Source organism: Hypomesus nipponensis, chromosome 11 (genome assembly GCF_054491055.1).
Source record: "Hypomesus nipponensis isolate SF chromosome 11, ASM5449105v1, whole genome shotgun sequence".
In the NCBI taxonomy this organism is placed as follows: domain Eukaryota; kingdom Metazoa; phylum Chordata; class Actinopteri; order Osmeriformes; family Osmeridae; genus Hypomesus; species Hypomesus nipponensis.
Window position 1 is genome coordinate 21,826,702 of NC_140371.1, and position 17,820 is coordinate 21,844,521.

Sequence of the window (17,820 nt, forward strand, 5' to 3'; positions counted from 1 at the left end):
AATTATTTCCCAGGACAGTTTACCACATGTAGCACAACAAAATATAAATCCTTCCATTAATTATTTCTAACAGAACCGCAGAGCATAATACACACACACAACACTTTAAAACAGTATTTTGCTGTTAGCATTGCTCTCAGGCCTAAAAAGGTGATACTGATGTACTGTTTCACTGATTCTTCCTATTGCAACTTTGTAGTTAGAGCATTTATGGATGATTTTAGGTCATTTTCCTTACGGGGGTTATACTAATAGCAGTCTTCAGAGCCGATGATGCTATGTTCTATAGGGAGAAGACTTTTAATGAGACACTTTTTCCATTGAATCATACATCATGTTTCTGGGGGCAATAAAATGTGGAGCTATTTGGCATTTTGAAAGGTTACACGTCAGCTTCATGGGTGGTAATGAGAGGACTCAGGGGGGATCATTTTACAGGAACCTGGACAAGGTCGAATTGTATACCCTCAGCATTGTTAAATCCTCCAAACAAGTCTTACCTGGAGAATGCAACCTTGAGCTAAATCTTGAGTTTTCAATTCAAAATGTCCACTCAAATCAATTCTACCCAACTGCTCCCCCAAACATATTGCAGATGGACAGGGGCGTTGTTAGGCTGAAACCCTCCTAAAATGTTCCCCTTGGGGCTAAGCCCCTAGCTTGGTTCTGCCCTCCTACGTACTTCCGCACAATTTGGATTTTGCTTCTGTACTAGGTCTGGGAGTTTGACTTTGAAGTCGAAACACATTTTTTGTAGGTCCAAACAGCGAACAGAGGGAGTGGCTGAGAACGATGGCGTTTTTTTAATGTCGTGCACTAGTTTGAGAAGTTCAGTAATGGCGGCGGAGGAAGATGCGAGCGAAGCTATTCTGCAGTTGAGGCACTGCTGCCGAAGATCCATAAGTTAAAGCCGAGCAAGAACATTCCTTGCTGAGTTTTGTTGGTGGCCATGATGTTGTGGCCCTCCTCCCCCGGGTTTTGGGAAAAGTTAGATTTTCCAGGTACGTGTGCTAGCTCTGTTACAGTAGTGGTGAAGGAGTTGGCTAAGGCGAACGCGTGCAATTGGTTATGGCAATATCAGAGTGGCTCTGGACAGATCCAATAGTTTTACATTTCAACAGAGGACCCGCCTTCAAGGAAGTTAACGCGTGTCAATGGGGCAATCCCAGACCTTCTGTGAAATGTACGAGGGTCTGGTTAGGACCAGGATACTAACCCCCCCCCCCCCCCCCCCATCTTTGAATCCTAGAAACGCCCCTGTGGATGGACATGAATACAAGTTGGCGGGCATCTGTGCATTGTTTAGGGCCATGTCAAACACAAGAAAGTTGTCTTGCGGAGGGGCATGCCGTTTCTCAACAGTCAAAATGGACACGGTTTCCATAGAGACCTTATGAAAAACTAAGCCCATTGGCTATCCCCTTCGTTGATGCTCGAGCCCCAATCCTTCTTAATGGCCTCTGACGACTTGAGCCAAAACAAGCATTGCTATCCCACACCTATGATTAAAGAAGAATTTGTCGTTTTCTCTGATTGTGATCATTCATTGTACAGTATCTGGAATATCAAAACTATAGCATGTTTTTCTCAAATCTTACCAAGGTCGCACTGTTTTGCAATGTAATAGGCCTGTATCGTATATATTTTTACGGTTGTGTTGTTATTAGCTCTACTAACGCTACGTTATTATCTGAATATGTAAGGTCACTCACTGTCTGGGACTGTAGCCTATCTGAAAAAGTTAACTTTAACGGACATTCATTTTTTTCAACCTTTGGTAGTTTTTTCACATATAAAAAGGTTTTTAGTTTTTTCGAAACTTATTTTTTTCAAAATATGTTTTCAACCTTTTCACCATCAGGCATGTGTGCAATAATGTAGCCTAGGCTTACCATTTATAGACGCCGGCTGTTGTCGAGATGTAAGTAGGCCTAACTACTTATGCTGCGTAGGATGCGTTTGCTAAGGGTTCCGTTTTACAGAAGTGAAGGGGGGGGCCCACTTACATCTTTGAGCTATGCAAGTGGGCCGCGAAGTGGAAAAGGTTTATTCTTTGAGTGGATAAGAAAATGAAAACATTCAAACTCATGCCCTCTGCTACACAGATCACTTTCTTATTAATTAATGGGCCTGAACATGAAACACGTATTCACGTTTAGGATGTATATCTAGTTAGCCTATTGAATTGAGGTCTGGCCTTTTCCAGGTTTTAAGGGGTTGGAATTAGGTCTACATTTTATTTATTATCCAAGCTTATTACATTACTCAACTTTACAGCAATGCTATCCTATTCAGTAATGTCAGTTACTTTTGCGCCTTATTTTGCCTTGCTGTACATCACTTTGGCTAACACTGGTTGTTTATAAATGTGCTTTAGAAATAACTTCTGGCTCGACTTATGAGTCAGGGTTATAGGTGATCTAATAAATACCGTTGGAGGTTTTAACAACTTGCTGACAGATTAGTAAGATCGTGCACCTACAAGGCTCTCTGTGACCGCATATTGGTTGGAGTTATGATAAGCAGCAAAGAAAATAATTTATTTGTGAGAGTTATTCAGTAGCTCGTTGTTCAGTTTTATACAAATGGTTCATTTATGTGAACTAGAAATGTAAGCGTAATGACAGAAATATATGAGAAAAAGTAGACGTGTACTTGTGTATTTTCTATTGAATCATTTAGATTTTATCAAATTCCATCAAATCAGTGGCATGACTCGATAACTCAATAACTCAAACGAATATGCTGCTTCATGTGCAACACGTGAACACGTGGGGCAATGTTTTGTTTTTGAGCGTTCAAGTTTGTGTGGTTCTCCACGTGCGTCTGAACCAGGAAGTGATTGCTGGTGGCCAGATATCATTAGCTAGCTTTAGCAGCACAGAAGCTACAAAGTCTTCATCCAGTGAGGTTTTTAATGTAAATTGCCACCAACAATTTACATAGTTTCTTGAATATATTCAGTTTATAACATTTCGTTAGCTAACGAGCTGACGAAGCTTATAATCACGTAAGTCGAGTTCGTGCTAATAAGTCTTAACATTATAGCTAGCTAGCATATGGTTGTCTGGCTATCTAGACTACGTCGTGAATGCATGAGATCAAATTAAATTTGTGTGAATTCTACGACCGTTTAATCTGTATAGCATGTTTTTGTATGTACATTCATGCAAATTCTGTTATGCGTAGCTAGGTAACAAATGAGCTTGCTAACATTAGCTACTAGTAGGTCTAGTTTAGACACCCCAGATGTTTGTTTTAGAGAGCGGAGTTAGGCTTTACGATAACAGATTTCTAGAAAAAGACAGCCGAAGTTACCGAAGAAGTTAGTCGTGGTATGTCCGCTCATTGATTGAGATACTTTGAAGTGCACTGTTTTTTGTCAAACGGCAGAAAGCATGACCTAAATCCATGAGTGTTTTTGAAAAGAATATCAGTTGCATAGTGCTTTTCTCTTTCTCATTGCTTGACACAGGTGTCAAATCAGAATGTCATACTTTGAAGGAGCCAATGGGTCATGAAGCACATGCAGTTATTATGCACAGGGGATGGAGAATACATTGAATTCAGCCGAGGAGCGCCAACCCGCCCCGACTCTGGCTAACTCATGGTCAACAAAACAGGATGCAGTCTCGAGCAAGAATGACAGGACGAAAGCCGTTGGTTTTGTACTGGTGCATGCAGGTGACGTTTTTTTTCTTTTGTCTGAATATACTTACATTTGTAATCTGCAATGATCTTTCTGTCAGACTTTGGTCTGTACTTAATGTGAAATATTAAGCATTTTTTATCTTCTAATTCTATTTAGAATTATTATTCTAATGAGATATTTTGACTTGACTGCCATATTTTGTCTACTGTGTGATTCATTTGACCTACTTTTGATAACGTCTTCTTTCAGGGGCAGGATATCACTCGGAATCAAAAGCCAAGGAATACAAACATGTCTGTAAGAGAGCTTGCCAGAGGGTGAGTTTGCATGTTCTCGTGTCCTTTCTGGAGATTATTATACATCTATTCTATTATACATCCTTTATTGCGCCTGGCAATCAGCTTGGTCGACTGCTGTATAGACAAGTGTCTTCTGGTGCATTATCGAAAAAACATTTGAGTACTTCTTGAGGTAAACGAATGAGGCCAGTATTATGTTCAAGGTAGCGTAGAACAATAGCTTATTGAGTTAAAGGGGATCTGATAGCGTGACGTTGATAAAGAGACGGCCTGAGATGAAGACCCCAGAAGGTGGGTAGTGAGCGACCCAGCAGGATGAAAGGGGGCTCAGGTCTTTGGAGAGGACGCTGTGCATGCCAGAGAATGTGAGTTATGTGTTGATAACCCGCCGCAGCCACCCCTCAGCTGAGCCCACAGCTCAGATCAGGCCCGAGCCGCTACACGCCTCCATGTAATAAAGCTCCACGGTCTCTGCTTTCAAGTTTGTGGAACGATAAACCTTTCTTTTGGAGGGGGGGGGGGGGTTGTTAAATAATCCATCACTGGTGTTAGACATGCATCGACAGATTTTCACGGGAAAGGTACTGACTTCTAAAATGCAAATCTTCTATGATCAAATGTGAAACGTTTTAAAGCGCTTTGAGTGTCGCTAAGGTAGAAAAAAAATTGCGTATAAATGCAGACCATTTACTATTTACTGATGTGACCTGTGTTCTAGAACTGTGGTGTGACTGTGTCCTTGTGTCCCTGTGTCCCTCTGGTCTCCAGGCGGTGGACAGACTCAAGGCCGGGGCCCTGGCTGTAGAGGCTGTGGCTGCTGCCCTGGTGGAGCTTGAGGTTGGTTCCCCTTCAGCCAGGGAAACTAAAGGCTACTGGCTACGCTACGAGGCCCAGTTTCCCCAGACATTGATTAAGCCTGGTTTTAGCTTTAAAAAACATTTTCAACAGAGACTGTGCTGGTCTGCAGTCTCTGACACAGTCTCGTCAATCCCAGGACTCTCCCTTCACCAACGCTGGAATGGGCTCCAACCTAAACCTGAAGGGGGAGATAGAGTGCGATGCCAGCATCATGGATGGGAAATCGTTACATTATGGAGCTGTCGGCGCCATTAGTGGTGGGTAACTTAACTACTGTGGCTTCAGAGTGATGCTAGTATGTCAAATCTCTGTATTGGAGGGGGGGGGCTTCTGGTTTTCATTAGACCACCCAATTTGTACCTGGATTGTGTCAACAGGACATGTTTTCCTCAATATTTATTAGACTTTTGTGTGTAGTGTCTCCAGCAAAAGCAGGTTTCTTGAATGTGCCTTTATGCTGTGCTATTAAGAGAAGCTTGGAGGTGAAAGTTGGCATTTCAGAATAGTTGAAAGGACAACAGATTGTTTTTGTTAGAGTGTATGATGTAACACTCGGCCATAAAATTGGTACACGACAAATGAAAGTTTGTTGGCCTGGATTTGCAAAGCCGTGTTGTGTTTCCAGACCACATTTCTCCAAGTAATTTCTCTCTTTCTATTTTTCAGAGCCAGCAAACTTACTGAAGGTTTTAGCTGTACAGGTCAAAAGTGTCTTGTTTTGTTTTCACAGGAATAAAAAACCCAGTATTGGTGGCTAACAGACTGCTGAGTGAAGCACAGAAAGGGAAGCTGTCTGCAGGTCGAATACCTCCTTGGTAAATATGTTTTCTTTGACTCTTCTTTAATATCATATTATTGTAGTGTCATATGAGCTGTATCACGTCGGTGTTGTTCTCCTGGCTCAGCTTCCTAGTAGGCCGAGGAGCGCATGACTGGGCGGTGAGTCATGGGATCCCACCATGCCCCTCAGACAAGATGGCCACCAGTAAGTATCAGTGATCACACACATTCTGACTTGATATAGACCTATTCTACCTTGACAAAGACCTAATTCTACCTTGATATAGACCTATTCTACCTTGATATAGACCTATTCTACCTTAATATAGACCTATTCTACCTTGATATAGACCTATTCTACCTTGTCAAGACTTATTCTACCTTGATATAGACATATTCTACCTTGATGTAGATCTATTCCAGCTTGATAGACTTATTCTAGCGCAAATGGACCAATTTTAACTTGATAGAGACGTATTTTAACTTGATATAAACTGATTTCTAACTTGGTATAGACCTTTTGTAGCTTAATAGAGACATATTTTAACATGATATATACATATTCTAACGCAATATAGACCTATTCTAACTTGATATACGTCTTTTAGCTTGAAAACAGTAGTAGATCAGTTGAGGGAACATGTTGTTCTAATGGGGAATTAATGAACCATGACCTCCATAAGAGAACAGAGTGGACTGAACCAGGTTTTGTTAGAAGTATTTATGCCAGCTATTTTAAAGGGTGCTTTCAAGCAAAACATATGAAAGACATGCTTCCCCCCCCCCCCCCCCAAATATTGATTCAATTGTTCACTTTTCTGGATTTAGATTTGAAACAACCTCTCATCACACGCCTCATGTATTTTACTCAACTTGGAGCGTAAACTGAAAAGAGCTGGCACTCTCGTAGTTGTAGGACACAGCAGTGCTTGAAGAACTCAAGACAAAGACTTTGCAAGCAGCTGGAACCACTGATGTCTGGAGTGTCTTGTTTTTCTTCATCGTAGAGTGCTTACGTCAAGGCGCAGTCGTACCTCATGCGTCTCGTGAGCATGCTGTGGCACTAGTTGGTCTGTGTAACTGAAGTTACTTGATGTCTTGTAATTTCACGCCATCCCCTTTAAAGCACTGATGAACGATTCAGAAGCCATAAAGTCTGTTTTCGCATCTGGTCGTTTGTCTACATCGCTCTTCAGGAGCCCGTGCTATTTTAACTGGCCCTGATTGCATTCCATTTAATTTTCTAAATGTTCTAATTGCACTGATTTGTACTCGCTAGACCTCTTTGATTAAAAGATATGGTATGAGGTGAACAGAAAGGGTTCTATAAACAATGCCTCTAATAGCAGGCCTATCAAGCTTATTTTTTCTTGGCTCATAGTCACTGAACCGTAATCAAAAACCACTGGATCTTACTGTGTACTTACTGTTAGTAGATAGGGCGTAGCTCTATTGATCTCAGCCATAACACACTGTTTTACGTTGTCTGTAGACCGTAGCTGTCTGCGTAGCCTGTGAGTCTCTGTCTTCCCTAACACGGTCATATCTAGTCCAGAAGGAGGTCAGTCTGTTTGGCTGCAGGACAGGGGTGGGTTTTTGAGGGTTTGGGGTGGTTGTGGAATGCCGATCTGCAGGTGTCTGTGAATCCCTGAGTTACATTGCTTGTAAAAAGGTCTGCACAGATCAAAACTGATTGACTGACTGAGAGATCTTCTGTTGGGCCCTTGCAGAGTTCAGTTTATCAGCGTACAAGAGGAACAAACACAAGATGGAGCTTGCAGAGAAGATGGACTCTGGTTTCAAACAGACCAAGAGAAGACGACAATCAAGTGAAAATGTGAGTGGTTCTGTCAGGCCAAATAGTGTCCTACCTGACGTCACAATGCCGTTCAGAAGCAAGGACGCGTCCGTCGCTATGCCGACCTTAAATTCCTGAGATATCTAATCGTGCAAGCAGGAAACTGTCATGGTTGCTATACTGGTTACTAGGTAGGAAGTTTTGTATTTAGGCTTATTTAAACCAGTTCATTCTACTCTACTATTTAAAGTTTTCACTCGTTCGATAGCTGGTGCTAGCTAGCCAGTTGTTTTCGTCAACAAAATTACTTATTTAGCGTCAATTTTAACAGACCGGGAAGGCAACACGTATAGTATTCTACCTGCGCGCGTTGCTGTCTCGGGAATGTTGAACGAGTGAAAACTGTCCTCTACAGCTAGGAACTGAACAACGCAGTGCTTGACTTTACATGGTTAGCTAGTCTAAAAATATTCTGAAGGGGGGAGGAAGGGGTATTGGGTAATTAGACAAGTTTTGAGAGGAGAGAGTGGTTGGAAGTGACAGATGTCGAGTATTTGAAGGGGTTAGGAAGAAAGCAGAGGAGTTGTTCTTGTTAATGTGTTTTTTTTTTTTTTTTTTTTCACCGTTTCATCCGCTCAGTAGATTTAATTAGGCCTAAATGCAGTGCAGCAGAAGCATTTGTCTTGACATCATTATGCTTATGAAAAAAGGCCCAACATCTGCCTAGTCCTGTAATTCACTAGTGTTATGTACCCCAGTGAGAAAAACCACAGGATAATGTCCTGGAGACATGGGGGGGTGGACACCTCAATTACTCACAATCAAAGAAAAACATGAGCACACACACACACACACAAACACAGCTGGAGAGCAGGAGTGGTCACTTAATGGCATTCTTTGCTGTTTGTTGACTCGTTGATCACAGCCAACGAGGTAGCTGGTAACATCAAATCCAGTTTGATCTGTATAGCCCTTTTTACAAGCAGTGTCACAGAGGGCTTCACATACGCCCACAGAACTGCACCTAAATCAAATCAAATGTATTTGTATAGCCCTTTTTACCTGCAAGCATGTCACAGAGGGCTTCACATACGCCCATAGAACTGCCCCTCAACCAACCTAAACCCTCAAGGAAGACAAGGAAAAACTCCCAGAAAAACTCCCAATGGGAGAAAAAATTGAAGAAACCTTGGGAGGAGCAATTCAGAGAGGGATCCCCTCCTCCAGAGACGGTTGGCAAGAGAGAGGAGCAGAACACAAGCTAAACATAGTCATACAGTGTCAATGGGTTTTGAAACACCAAAAATCCACCTAAACCAACCTCCGACCCGAGTCGTGCTCGGGTTGGAGAGAGCAACCTGTGGGAACCTTCACCCAGCGCTATTAGCAAAAACAAACAGTTGAAGGATGCGTCTGTCATCACTGTGGTGTTGGGGCTCTGAGGAAGGAGATGGAAGGAGGTCTGAGGCTCTGACAGTTTGGAACAGGGGCTGCACCTCGTGGGAATGCCCTGTGCCTGAGGCAGTGTTCTTGTATTTTTAAACAGTCCTATTGTTTACCCAGGCTTATTTGATTAATCCTTGCCATTTGAAGCATATATTAATTTAAAATAAGAAACAATAACAGCTTGGTCTGACTGTTTGTTTTTTGGGGGGCTAGTCAGCCTAATGTTCCCTATTGATTTATCTAGGCGTCCAAGAGCTTGTTAATGAGGATTAAAGGCATTTAATTGTTTTTCTTTTCCCTCGTGTCCCACCCAATGATTCATATTCCAGCCTGTTTATCTGCCCTCAATCGCTGTAGTGGCTCTTTCCCAAGCACATTTCTTGAGCCAAGATTCAAGAGCTGCGAGATTCAAGTGTTTTTATGTCAAGGTTTTGGATTTACATAGATGTTCTTGTCCCCAGACAAATGTCAAGCTTTTATAATACAAAGATGACTTCCAAATAGCTTCCATTTGAGAAATACTGCTTTGAATAGGGCCTCTATAACTGTCAGTCATGTGGTTTTCATGATAGATATTGATTGCAGCACGTCTGGTTTCGATTTTCATAAGTTTTTTGTTTTTAAATTTATGCCTTTCAAAAATGGCTGATGTTTGCCAAACCATAAAAATGTTCTTGTTCATTTCTGTATGGTGGTTTGATGAAGGCACAAACACCTGCTCCATATGTGCAGATTAGGGAGAGTCGCATAGCTGAATATAAACTGTAGTGGATTCAAATACTGTGCTTTCAAATAAAACAGCATGTTGTCTCCCCAATGTGTAACTAGAGAGAGCGATTTAACAAGTTTGTCTCCTGAAACCACCTCATCTACACAGCTCACTGGAGATGTTATTATAATGTGTTTATTTAGCAGATGCTTTTCTCCAAAGTGACTCACTGAGAGTAAATTGAACCTGCAACCTGAACCAGATCTGAGGTCTAAAGCTCTAACCACCGATCTGCTCCTCCGATCTGCACCTATCTCCACTCCAAGTTCAGACGATGGAGTGCGTTGAATGCTGATTGTGTATCAGAGGAACATCTGCACTAGTATCCTACCCTCAAGAGGCCAATACATCAAGAAGCACAACCTCTCTTCAAACATGTCCAAAAGCAAATGAAAGGAAAAGACAAACAACATATTTTCTATGATTAAATCTGCATGACAAAAGTGATTCAAATCTGTTCTGACATGCTCAGTTATTATTGTAACTTAGTTCAATATCAAAGAGTTTGTTTGACAAGACCTCCAGTAAAGTACTTCACTTCTGTCCTACACAAACTCACCGCTAAAACCCAACCAAAAGCAGCACTGTGTCGACCCCCAGAACCCCACAAACAGTGAAGTCTTCCCCCCCGCCCCGCGTGTCCTGAGGTCCCGGTGTGGGTCCAGGTCCCTGTTGTTGACGTGTTGGTCCTGCAGGAGGAGGTGTCAGGCTGCCTGGACACGGTGGGGGCCATCGTGGTGGACCAGGAGGGAAACGTGGCGGCGGCTGTCTCCAGTGGGGGCCTGGCGATGAAGCACTCGGGCAGGGTTGGCCAGGTACCACCAGCAGCATTCACACCACCTCCCCTCCCACCACCTCCTCCCCTCCCACCTCCTCCCCTCCCACCACCTCCCCCCCCCACCACCTCCTCCCCTCCCACCACCTCCTCCCCCCCACCACCTCCTCCCCTCCCACCATCTCCTCCCATCCCACCACCTCCTCCCCTCCCACCATCTCCTCCCCTCCCACCACCTCCTCCCCTCCCACCTCCTCCTCCCCCCCCACCACCTCCTCCCCTCCCACTATCTCCTCCCCTCCCACCACCTCCTCCCCTCCCATCTCCTCCCCTCCCACCACCTCCTCCCCTCCCACCACCTCCTACCCCCCCACCACCTCCTCCCCTCCCACCACCTCCTCCCCTCCCACCACCTCCTTCCCCCACCACCAGCATCATTCCTTCAATATGATGACAACCCTAGTAGCCCTCTACAGTCATGATATAGATGTTAAATACTGGATCTTTTTTGTATCTCTCAAATATATCCTCTCTCTCTCTCTCTCTCTCTCTCTCTCTCTCTCTCTCTCTCTCTCTCTCTCTCTCTCTCTCTCTCTCTCTCTCTCTCTCTCTCTCTCTCTCTCTCTCTCTCTCTCTCTCTCTCTCTCTCTCTCTCTCTCTCTCTCTCTCTCTCTCTCTCTCTCTCTCTCTCTCTCTCTCTCTCTCTCTCTCTCTCTCTCTCTCTCTCTCTCTCTCTCTCTCTCTCTCTCTCTCTCTCTCTCTCTCTCTCTCTCTCTCTCTCTCTCTCTCTCTCTCTCTCTCTCTCTCTCTCTCTCTCTCTCTCTCTCTCTCTCTCTCTCTCTCTCTCTCTCTCTCTCTCTCTCTCTCTCTCTCTCTCTCTCTCTCTCTCTCTCTCTCTCTCTCTCTCTCTCTCTCTCTCTCTCTCTCTCTCTCTCTCTCTCTCTCTGCAGGCTGCTCATTATGGATGTGGTTGCTGGGCTGAGAATGCCTGTAATGTCAATGCTTACTCTACAGCAGTGAGTACCTCAGGTATCAGAAATCTTCCTCTTCTTGGACGACTGTCTGTGTTCTTCCTGGTTCAGCATTTTAACAAGTGTTTGAATGCCCCCCAGCCTCTCCCCCCTCCCAGCCCCTCCCCCCTCCCAGCCCCTCCCCCCTCCCAGCCCCTCCCCCTCCCAGCGCCTCCCAGCCTCCCAGCCCCTCCCCCTCCCAGCCTCTGTGCCCCCCCCTCCCAGCCTCTGTGCCCCCCTCCCTCCCAGCCTCTCCCCCCCCCCTCCCAGCCTCTCCCCCCTCCCAGCCTCTCCCCCCCAGCCTCTCTCCCCCTCCCAGCCTCTCCCCCCCTCCCAGCCTCTCTCCCGCCTCCCAGCCTCTCCCCCCTCCCAGCCTCTCCCCCCCTCCCAGCCTCTCCCCCGCCTCCCAGCCTCTCCCCCGCCTCCCAGCCTCTCTCCCCCCTCCCAGCCTCTCCCCCGCCTCCCAGCCTCTCCCCCCCCTCCCAGCCTCTCTCCCGCCTCCCAGCCTCTCCCCCCAGTCTAAAACCAACAAGGTGCATCTCCTGGAGTACGTTATCCAGACGATGACATGTACATGGTCGGCCCACTGTGACGCATCGTCGCAGCGCTTTCAACCACTGAGAGACAAGCCGGCTCTCCTCCGCACAGCGCCTCTGTTTTGTTAGTGTAGAGTTTCACTTTCATGTCGCTCTCATAAATGGAGATGGATTAGGGAGAAAGGGAGGGGAGAGAGGGAGGGGAGAGAGAGGGAGGGGAGAGAGAGGGAGGGGAGAGAGAGGGAGGGGAGAGAGGGAGGGGAGAGAGAGGGAGGGGAGAGAGAGAGAGGGAGAGAGAGAGAGGGAGGGGAGAGAGGGAGGGGAGAGAGGGAGGGGAGAGAGAGGGAGGGGAGAGAGAGGGAGGGGAGAGAGAGGGAGGGGAGAGAGAGGGAGGGGGGAGAGAGGGAGGGGAGAGAGAGGGAGGGGGGAGAGAGGGAGGGAGAGAGGGAGAGGGAGAGAGGGAGAGGGGAGAGAGGGAGGGGAGAGAGGGAGAGGGAGGGGAGAGAGGGAGGGGAGAGAGGGAGGGGAGAGAGGGAGGGGAGAGAGGGAGGGGAGAGAGGGAGAGGGAGGGGAGAGAGGGAGAGGGAGGGGAGAGAGGGAGAGGGAGGGGAGAGAGAGGGAGGGGAGAGAGGGAGGGGAGAGAGGGAGGGGAGAGAGGGAGGGGAGAGAGGGAGAGGGAGGGGAGAGAGGGAGGGGAGAGAGAGGGAGGGGAGAGAGAGGGAGGGGGGAGAGAGGGAGGGGAGAGAGAGGGAGGGGGAGAGAGGGAGGGGAGAGAGGGAGAGGGGAGAGAGGGAGAGGGGAGAGAGGGAGGGGAGAGAGGGAGAGGGAGGGGAGAGAGGGAGGGGAGAGAGGGAGGGGAGAGAGGGAGGGGAGAGAGGGAGGGGAGAGAGGGAGAGGGAGGGGAGAGAGGGAGAGGGAGGGGAGAGAGGGAGGGGAGAGAGGGAGGGGAGAGAGGGAGGGGAGAGAGGGAGGGGAGAGAGGGAGGGGAGAGAGGGAGAGGGAGGGGAGAGAGAGGGAGGGGAGAGAGGGAGGGGAGAGAGGGAGAGGGAGGGGAGAGAGGGAGAGGGAGGGGAGAGAGGGAGAGGGAGGGGAGAGAGAGGGAGGGGAGAGAGGGAGGGGAGAGAGGGAGGGGAGAGAGGGAGGGGAGAGAGGGAGAGGGAGGGAGAGAGGGAGGGGAGAGAGAGGGAGGGGAGAGAGAGGGAGGGGGAGAGAGGGAGGGGGGAGAGAGGGAGGGGGAGAGAGGGAGGGGAGAGAGGGAGAGGGGAGAGAGGGAGAGGGGAGAGAGGGAGGGGAGAGAGGGAGAGGAGAGAGGGAGGGGAGAGAGGGAGGGGAGAGAGGGAGAGGGAGGGGAGAGAGGGAGAGGGAGGGGAGAGAGGGAGAGGGAGGGGAGAGAGAGGGAGGGGAGAGAGGGAGGGGAGAGGGAGAGGGGAGAGAGGGAGGGGAGAGAGGGAGGGAGGGGGAGGGGAGAGAGGGAGGGGAGAGAGGGAGGGGAGAGAGGGAGAGGGAGGGGAGAGAGGGAGGGGAGAGAGAGAGAGGGAGGGGAGAGAGGGAGGGAGAGAGAGAGAGGGAGGGGAGAGAGAGAGAGGGAGGGGAGAGAGGGAGGGGAGGGAGAGAGAGAGAGGACGGCTGCACTCATAGAATACAGATTTGGCAAATGCACTGCTTTCCTCAATGTCAGAACCTGTTTGTGTGAGGTTTAGCCATTGAGGGGCCATGCTTTAAGGGTCAGTGAGAGTTGCCAAACTCATTTTTGAAAGACAGGAGTTGAGTGGAGTTTGATATTATCATAACACCGTCTGTTGTTTTGTCCTCCGTTGGGTCTGGGTGAACTTCTTCCTTCGGTCCTGATTGTGATAGAATGTTGTGATTGGAGGAGAGGGAGGGTACTGGTTCATGTATGACAGGAAGACAGCTCACCAGCTGGACTGTTTTGACAGAGTCAGGAGGACTGTGGGAGAGAGCAGAGAAGCTCTCGACAGCAGCACCATTTAGATGGAAATGGAATTCTTGGTCTGAGATGTGGAAGCGTGCGATGATGACTTTGTGCTCTGGGTCTCTTTTGGGGGGGGAAGTGAGGGGATGTGAATATGTTTCCCTCTTGCTGAGGCCTTTGTGCAGATATCAGAATAGAATATCAACAATATGTGAAATGTCTGCACACACATGCAGACGTCGTTTTGAAGCTAGATTCGATTTAGTGCTTTGCCTGCTTCTTGGCAAGACAATTCCCTAAGGCCAGGGGTCTTTAGGTTTTAAACTAACGCAGTCTGTCGTATGAAGAAACCATTTCCTCTGTAGGTCTTTTTAACGTCTTCATGCTTCGTATGTGAGCATGCCTGTGTCTGCAGGGAGAATGGAGCATATGGCTCTAAAGGCTTCTGTGATGGTGAAAGAGCACTGCTATTCATACACTGGACATCAACATTGTATTTTGCGGTACAAAGGTCTGACAGACATGTATGTTTCTGAATAGACTCTCGGACTATATTGTCCTCCGGTCTTTAAGACAGAGGTCGGTAGTGGCAGACAGTGGACTTCTTTCAGGTCCTAAGGACATTAACACCTTTGACACACGTATCCAGCAGAATGCATCTCAAGGAAGAAGACCTGATGTTAACAGACAGGCTGGTGTTTGGGTCGTGTGTGTTTGGGTTGTGTGCGTTTGGGTCGTGTGCGTTTGAGCTGCAGAGATAACCGGCACTTTCTCAGCGCTGTAGCTTTAAGATAATCTCCTCGTCACCACGGGCGTGGAGAGAAGGATTCAGGTGCCAGGAAATGCAGTGAAAAAGGGCCGCCTATGATTTTATTAAAATAATTCTTGGGGCAAGGAAGTGACTAACAGCGAGACACCCTGTAAAACTGCTACTGACTTTGTGTGACGCCCACAAGGAACGCCTTATAACTGCCTTTTACTGTTCCTGTGCTTCTGTGTGCTGTAGTCAGAGGCACGCCTCTGTATTGTAGCAGGACTGAGGGAGGATTCATTGAGGAGGTTGAAGAGGCTGTCCGGCCCTGCCTGGGCCCAGGCCCTGTCTGCTCTGCTCTGCCTGGGCCCAGGCCCTATGTGCCCTGCCCTGCCTGGGTCTCTGGCTTTCAGCTATCTGTCTCCGTAACCCCATCAGAAGTCTAGGCCTGATGTAGACTCCCAGGGCAGTGGTTATCCACACCAAGGGGAGTGGGTCAGCCTGGCCAGGGACATTTGCAGGAGAGAGATCTGTCCTGAAGCCCACCTGAGCCCCAAACAGGGCCCTGAGCCGGAATCAACCCCGGGTCCTTGTTGCTGTGGGGCATTCTTCCACCGCGCCCCCGCCCTGCGTTTATCGGGAACAGACGACAATACCCTCAGTTACCCCCAGGTGGCCCTGAGCGCTGCGCTTCTGAAGACAGGGTTAACGCCCCCTCTGAGGGTCAGGGCCACGTCGTTAATGAGGCCCTGAACCGGTCCTGTGAAGAGGCTAGCCTACGTACGGCTCTGCTGCACACCAGACAGGGCTGTTGCCTGCCCCCGCTCCTGACAGCCCTGCTCCTTGTGTTCCTTCAGACCAGACACACCAGCCATGTCCCACTCCCTCTGTTTGAGTTGGTTAATTCTCGACTCAAGGCTTCGTTGTATTGTTTTAGGGGATCCACTCTTATCCCGGCCTTAGAACCAGTTATTCTCCCTCCATATGTTGTCGCCCTCCTCCTCATCCTCCTATGGTGTGGGTATTCCTTTCATGTGAGTCAAAATTGAAAACGCTTTCCGTATGGGGAAGGGAGAAATGTGTGTCCCAGCTCAACACCTGTTTTTAATTTCCCAAACTTGAAAGGCATTCCCATCAAAAGAAGCAGAAAAACAATCATTTTGGTTCTGACACTGGGAGTTAGGTCTTCTCTCTCTCCCTCCCTCTCTGTGTCTCTCTCGCTGTATGTCTCTCTCTCTCTCTCCTATCCTCCCCAGTCACCCTGCATTCTGTCTCCTCTCTGTCTTGCCCTCTTCCTTGACCTTTACACACTGTGTTCCTGTTGCTGTGGAAAGCTAGGTAACAACCCCTCAGTGTTTCCTGTTGCTGTAGCTAGGTAACAACCCCTCAGTGTTCCTGTTGCTGTAGCTAGGTAACAACCCCTCAGTGTTCCTGTTGCTGTAGCTAGGTAACAACCCCTCAGTGTTTCCTGTTGCTGTAGCTAGGTAACAACCCCTCAGTGTTCCTGTTGCTGTAGCTAGGTAACAACCCCTCAGTGTTTCCTGTTGCTGTAGCTAGGTAACAACACCTCAGTGTTTCCTGTTGCTGTAGCTAGGTAACAACACCTCAGTGTTTCCTGTTGCTATGGAGAGCTAGGTAACAACCCCTCAGTGTTTCCTCTGTACGTGGCTGCCTGCTGCACACGGTGTCTTAGTTTGTTTGATATTCTTGACATTTCTCTCCTGTGTGCTTTTAGCTCTCTCAGAAACCCTCTCCTTGTTAAAGCTCCTGGGCCACTGGGGAGACACCCCCTCCCCCGATGCATGGCAGTTTACCGTAAACAGAATACGCAGGGTTAGGTAGCGGGCCAATCCGCCATTTTGCTTCTTGTTAAAAAATAACTTCAGATCACTTCAGGCGTTTTGTTGCCTCGGTAACCAACCTGCGTACGGTTCTGTTGTAGTTACCTGATATTTTATGGGGCCTTCGTTTGTGTTTACAGAAACAACAAGGCTATTTTCTTTAGTCTTTACAGCTTTACTCTTGAGCGGTTGCCAAAAGTCCTTTGTTTTCACTTGCAGATTTTTTTTCCCTCCGTTTCCAGAGCCTTAGCTGGCCAAGATTACACGAGAGGTCTTTAGACTCATACTTTCAACATTTCCAAATATTTGTTTCCTCTTAAAGGTGTTACATGTAACGGCTTGGCCAATGCCCTTTTTTTAAATTGTATTTTTATGCATTATGTATAACTTGTATAGATTTATTTAACATGTATTTAAATTCACTCTGAGAGCTGGGGCTCACCACGACCAAATGATATTGGATAGAAAAACAATAATCAACAATCAATCATATAATCTGGCAGAATATAGAGGGCTATTCATCTCTGGATCTGTGTGGTGGTTCACATCCACCTGCTCTGTTTAGACAGGTGAGACAGGTGTGGAGGTGAGACAGGTCTGTTGTAGAGAGGAGGTGAGACAGGTGTGAAGGTGAGACAGGTATGTTGTAGACAGGTGTGGAGGTGAGACAGGTGTGGAGGTGAGACAGGTGTGGAAGTGAGACAGGTCTGTAGTAGAGAGGAGGTGAGACAGGTCTGTTGTAGACAAGTGTGGAGGTGACACAGATGTGGAGGTGAGACAGGTCTGTTGTAGACAGGTGTGAAGGTGAGACAGGTCTGTAGTAGAGAGAAGGTGAGAAAGGTCTGTAGTAGAGAGGAGGTGAGACTGGTGTGAAGGTGAGACAGGACTGTTGTAGACAGGTGTGGAGGGGAGACAGATGTGGAGGTGAGACTCTGTTGTAGACAGGTGTGGAGGTGAGACAGGTCTGTAGTAGAGAGAAGGTGAGAAAGGTCTGTAGTAGAGAGGAGGTGAGACTGGTGTGAAGGTGAGACAGGACTGTTGTAGACAGGTCTGTAGTAGAGAGGAAGTGAGACAGGTCTGTAGTAGAGAGGAGGTGAGACAGGTCTGTAGTAGAGAGGAGGTGAGACAGGTCTGTAGAAGAGAGGAGGTGAGACAGGTCTGTAGTAGAGAGGAAGTGAGACAGGTCTGTAGTAGAGAGGAGGTGAGACAGGTCTGTAGTAGAGAGGAGGTGAGACAGGTCTGTAGAAGAGAGGAGGTGAGACAGGTCTGTAGTAGAGAGGAGGTGAGACAGGTCTGTAGTAGAGAGGAGGTGAGACAGGTCTGTAGTAGAGAGGAGGTGAGACAGGTCTGTAGAAGAGAGGAGGTGAGACAG

At 47.7% G+C, this 17,820-nt stretch overlaps 1 protein-coding gene across 6 annotated transcripts in view; it reads left to right on the plus strand.

Moving 5' to 3' along the window:
- Positions 1 to 17,820, plus strand: part of tasp1 (taspase, threonine aspartase, 1) — a 30,925-nt gene that overhangs the window by 1,856 nt on the left and 11,249 nt on the right. For 4 of the 6 annotated variants that reach the window (XM_084709039.1, XM_084709035.1, XM_084709041.1 and 1 more), the window contains exons 1-10: positions 2,823 to 3,010; positions 3,476 to 3,684; positions 3,902 to 3,969; positions 4,720 to 4,788; positions 4,946 to 5,066; positions 5,540 to 5,624; positions 5,715 to 5,794; positions 7,320 to 7,426; positions 10,298 to 10,417; positions 11,328 to 11,406. In XM_084709039.1, coding sequence (XP_084565165.1) covers positions 3,549 to 3,684; positions 3,902 to 3,969; positions 4,720 to 4,788; positions 4,946 to 5,066; positions 5,540 to 5,624; positions 5,715 to 5,794; positions 7,320 to 7,426; positions 10,298 to 10,417; positions 11,328 to 11,406 — 865 coding nt within the window. In that variant the 5' untranslated portion in view covers positions 2,823 to 3,010; positions 3,476 to 3,548. Of the gene's footprint in view, positions 1 to 2,822; positions 3,011 to 3,172; positions 3,336 to 3,475; positions 3,685 to 3,901; positions 3,970 to 4,719; positions 4,789 to 4,945; positions 5,067 to 5,539; positions 5,625 to 5,714; positions 5,795 to 7,319; positions 7,427 to 10,297; positions 10,418 to 11,327; positions 11,407 to 17,820 lie in introns of those variants that run through there. The other 2 variants (XM_084709036.1, XM_084709037.1) reach the window with 2 other exon arrangements.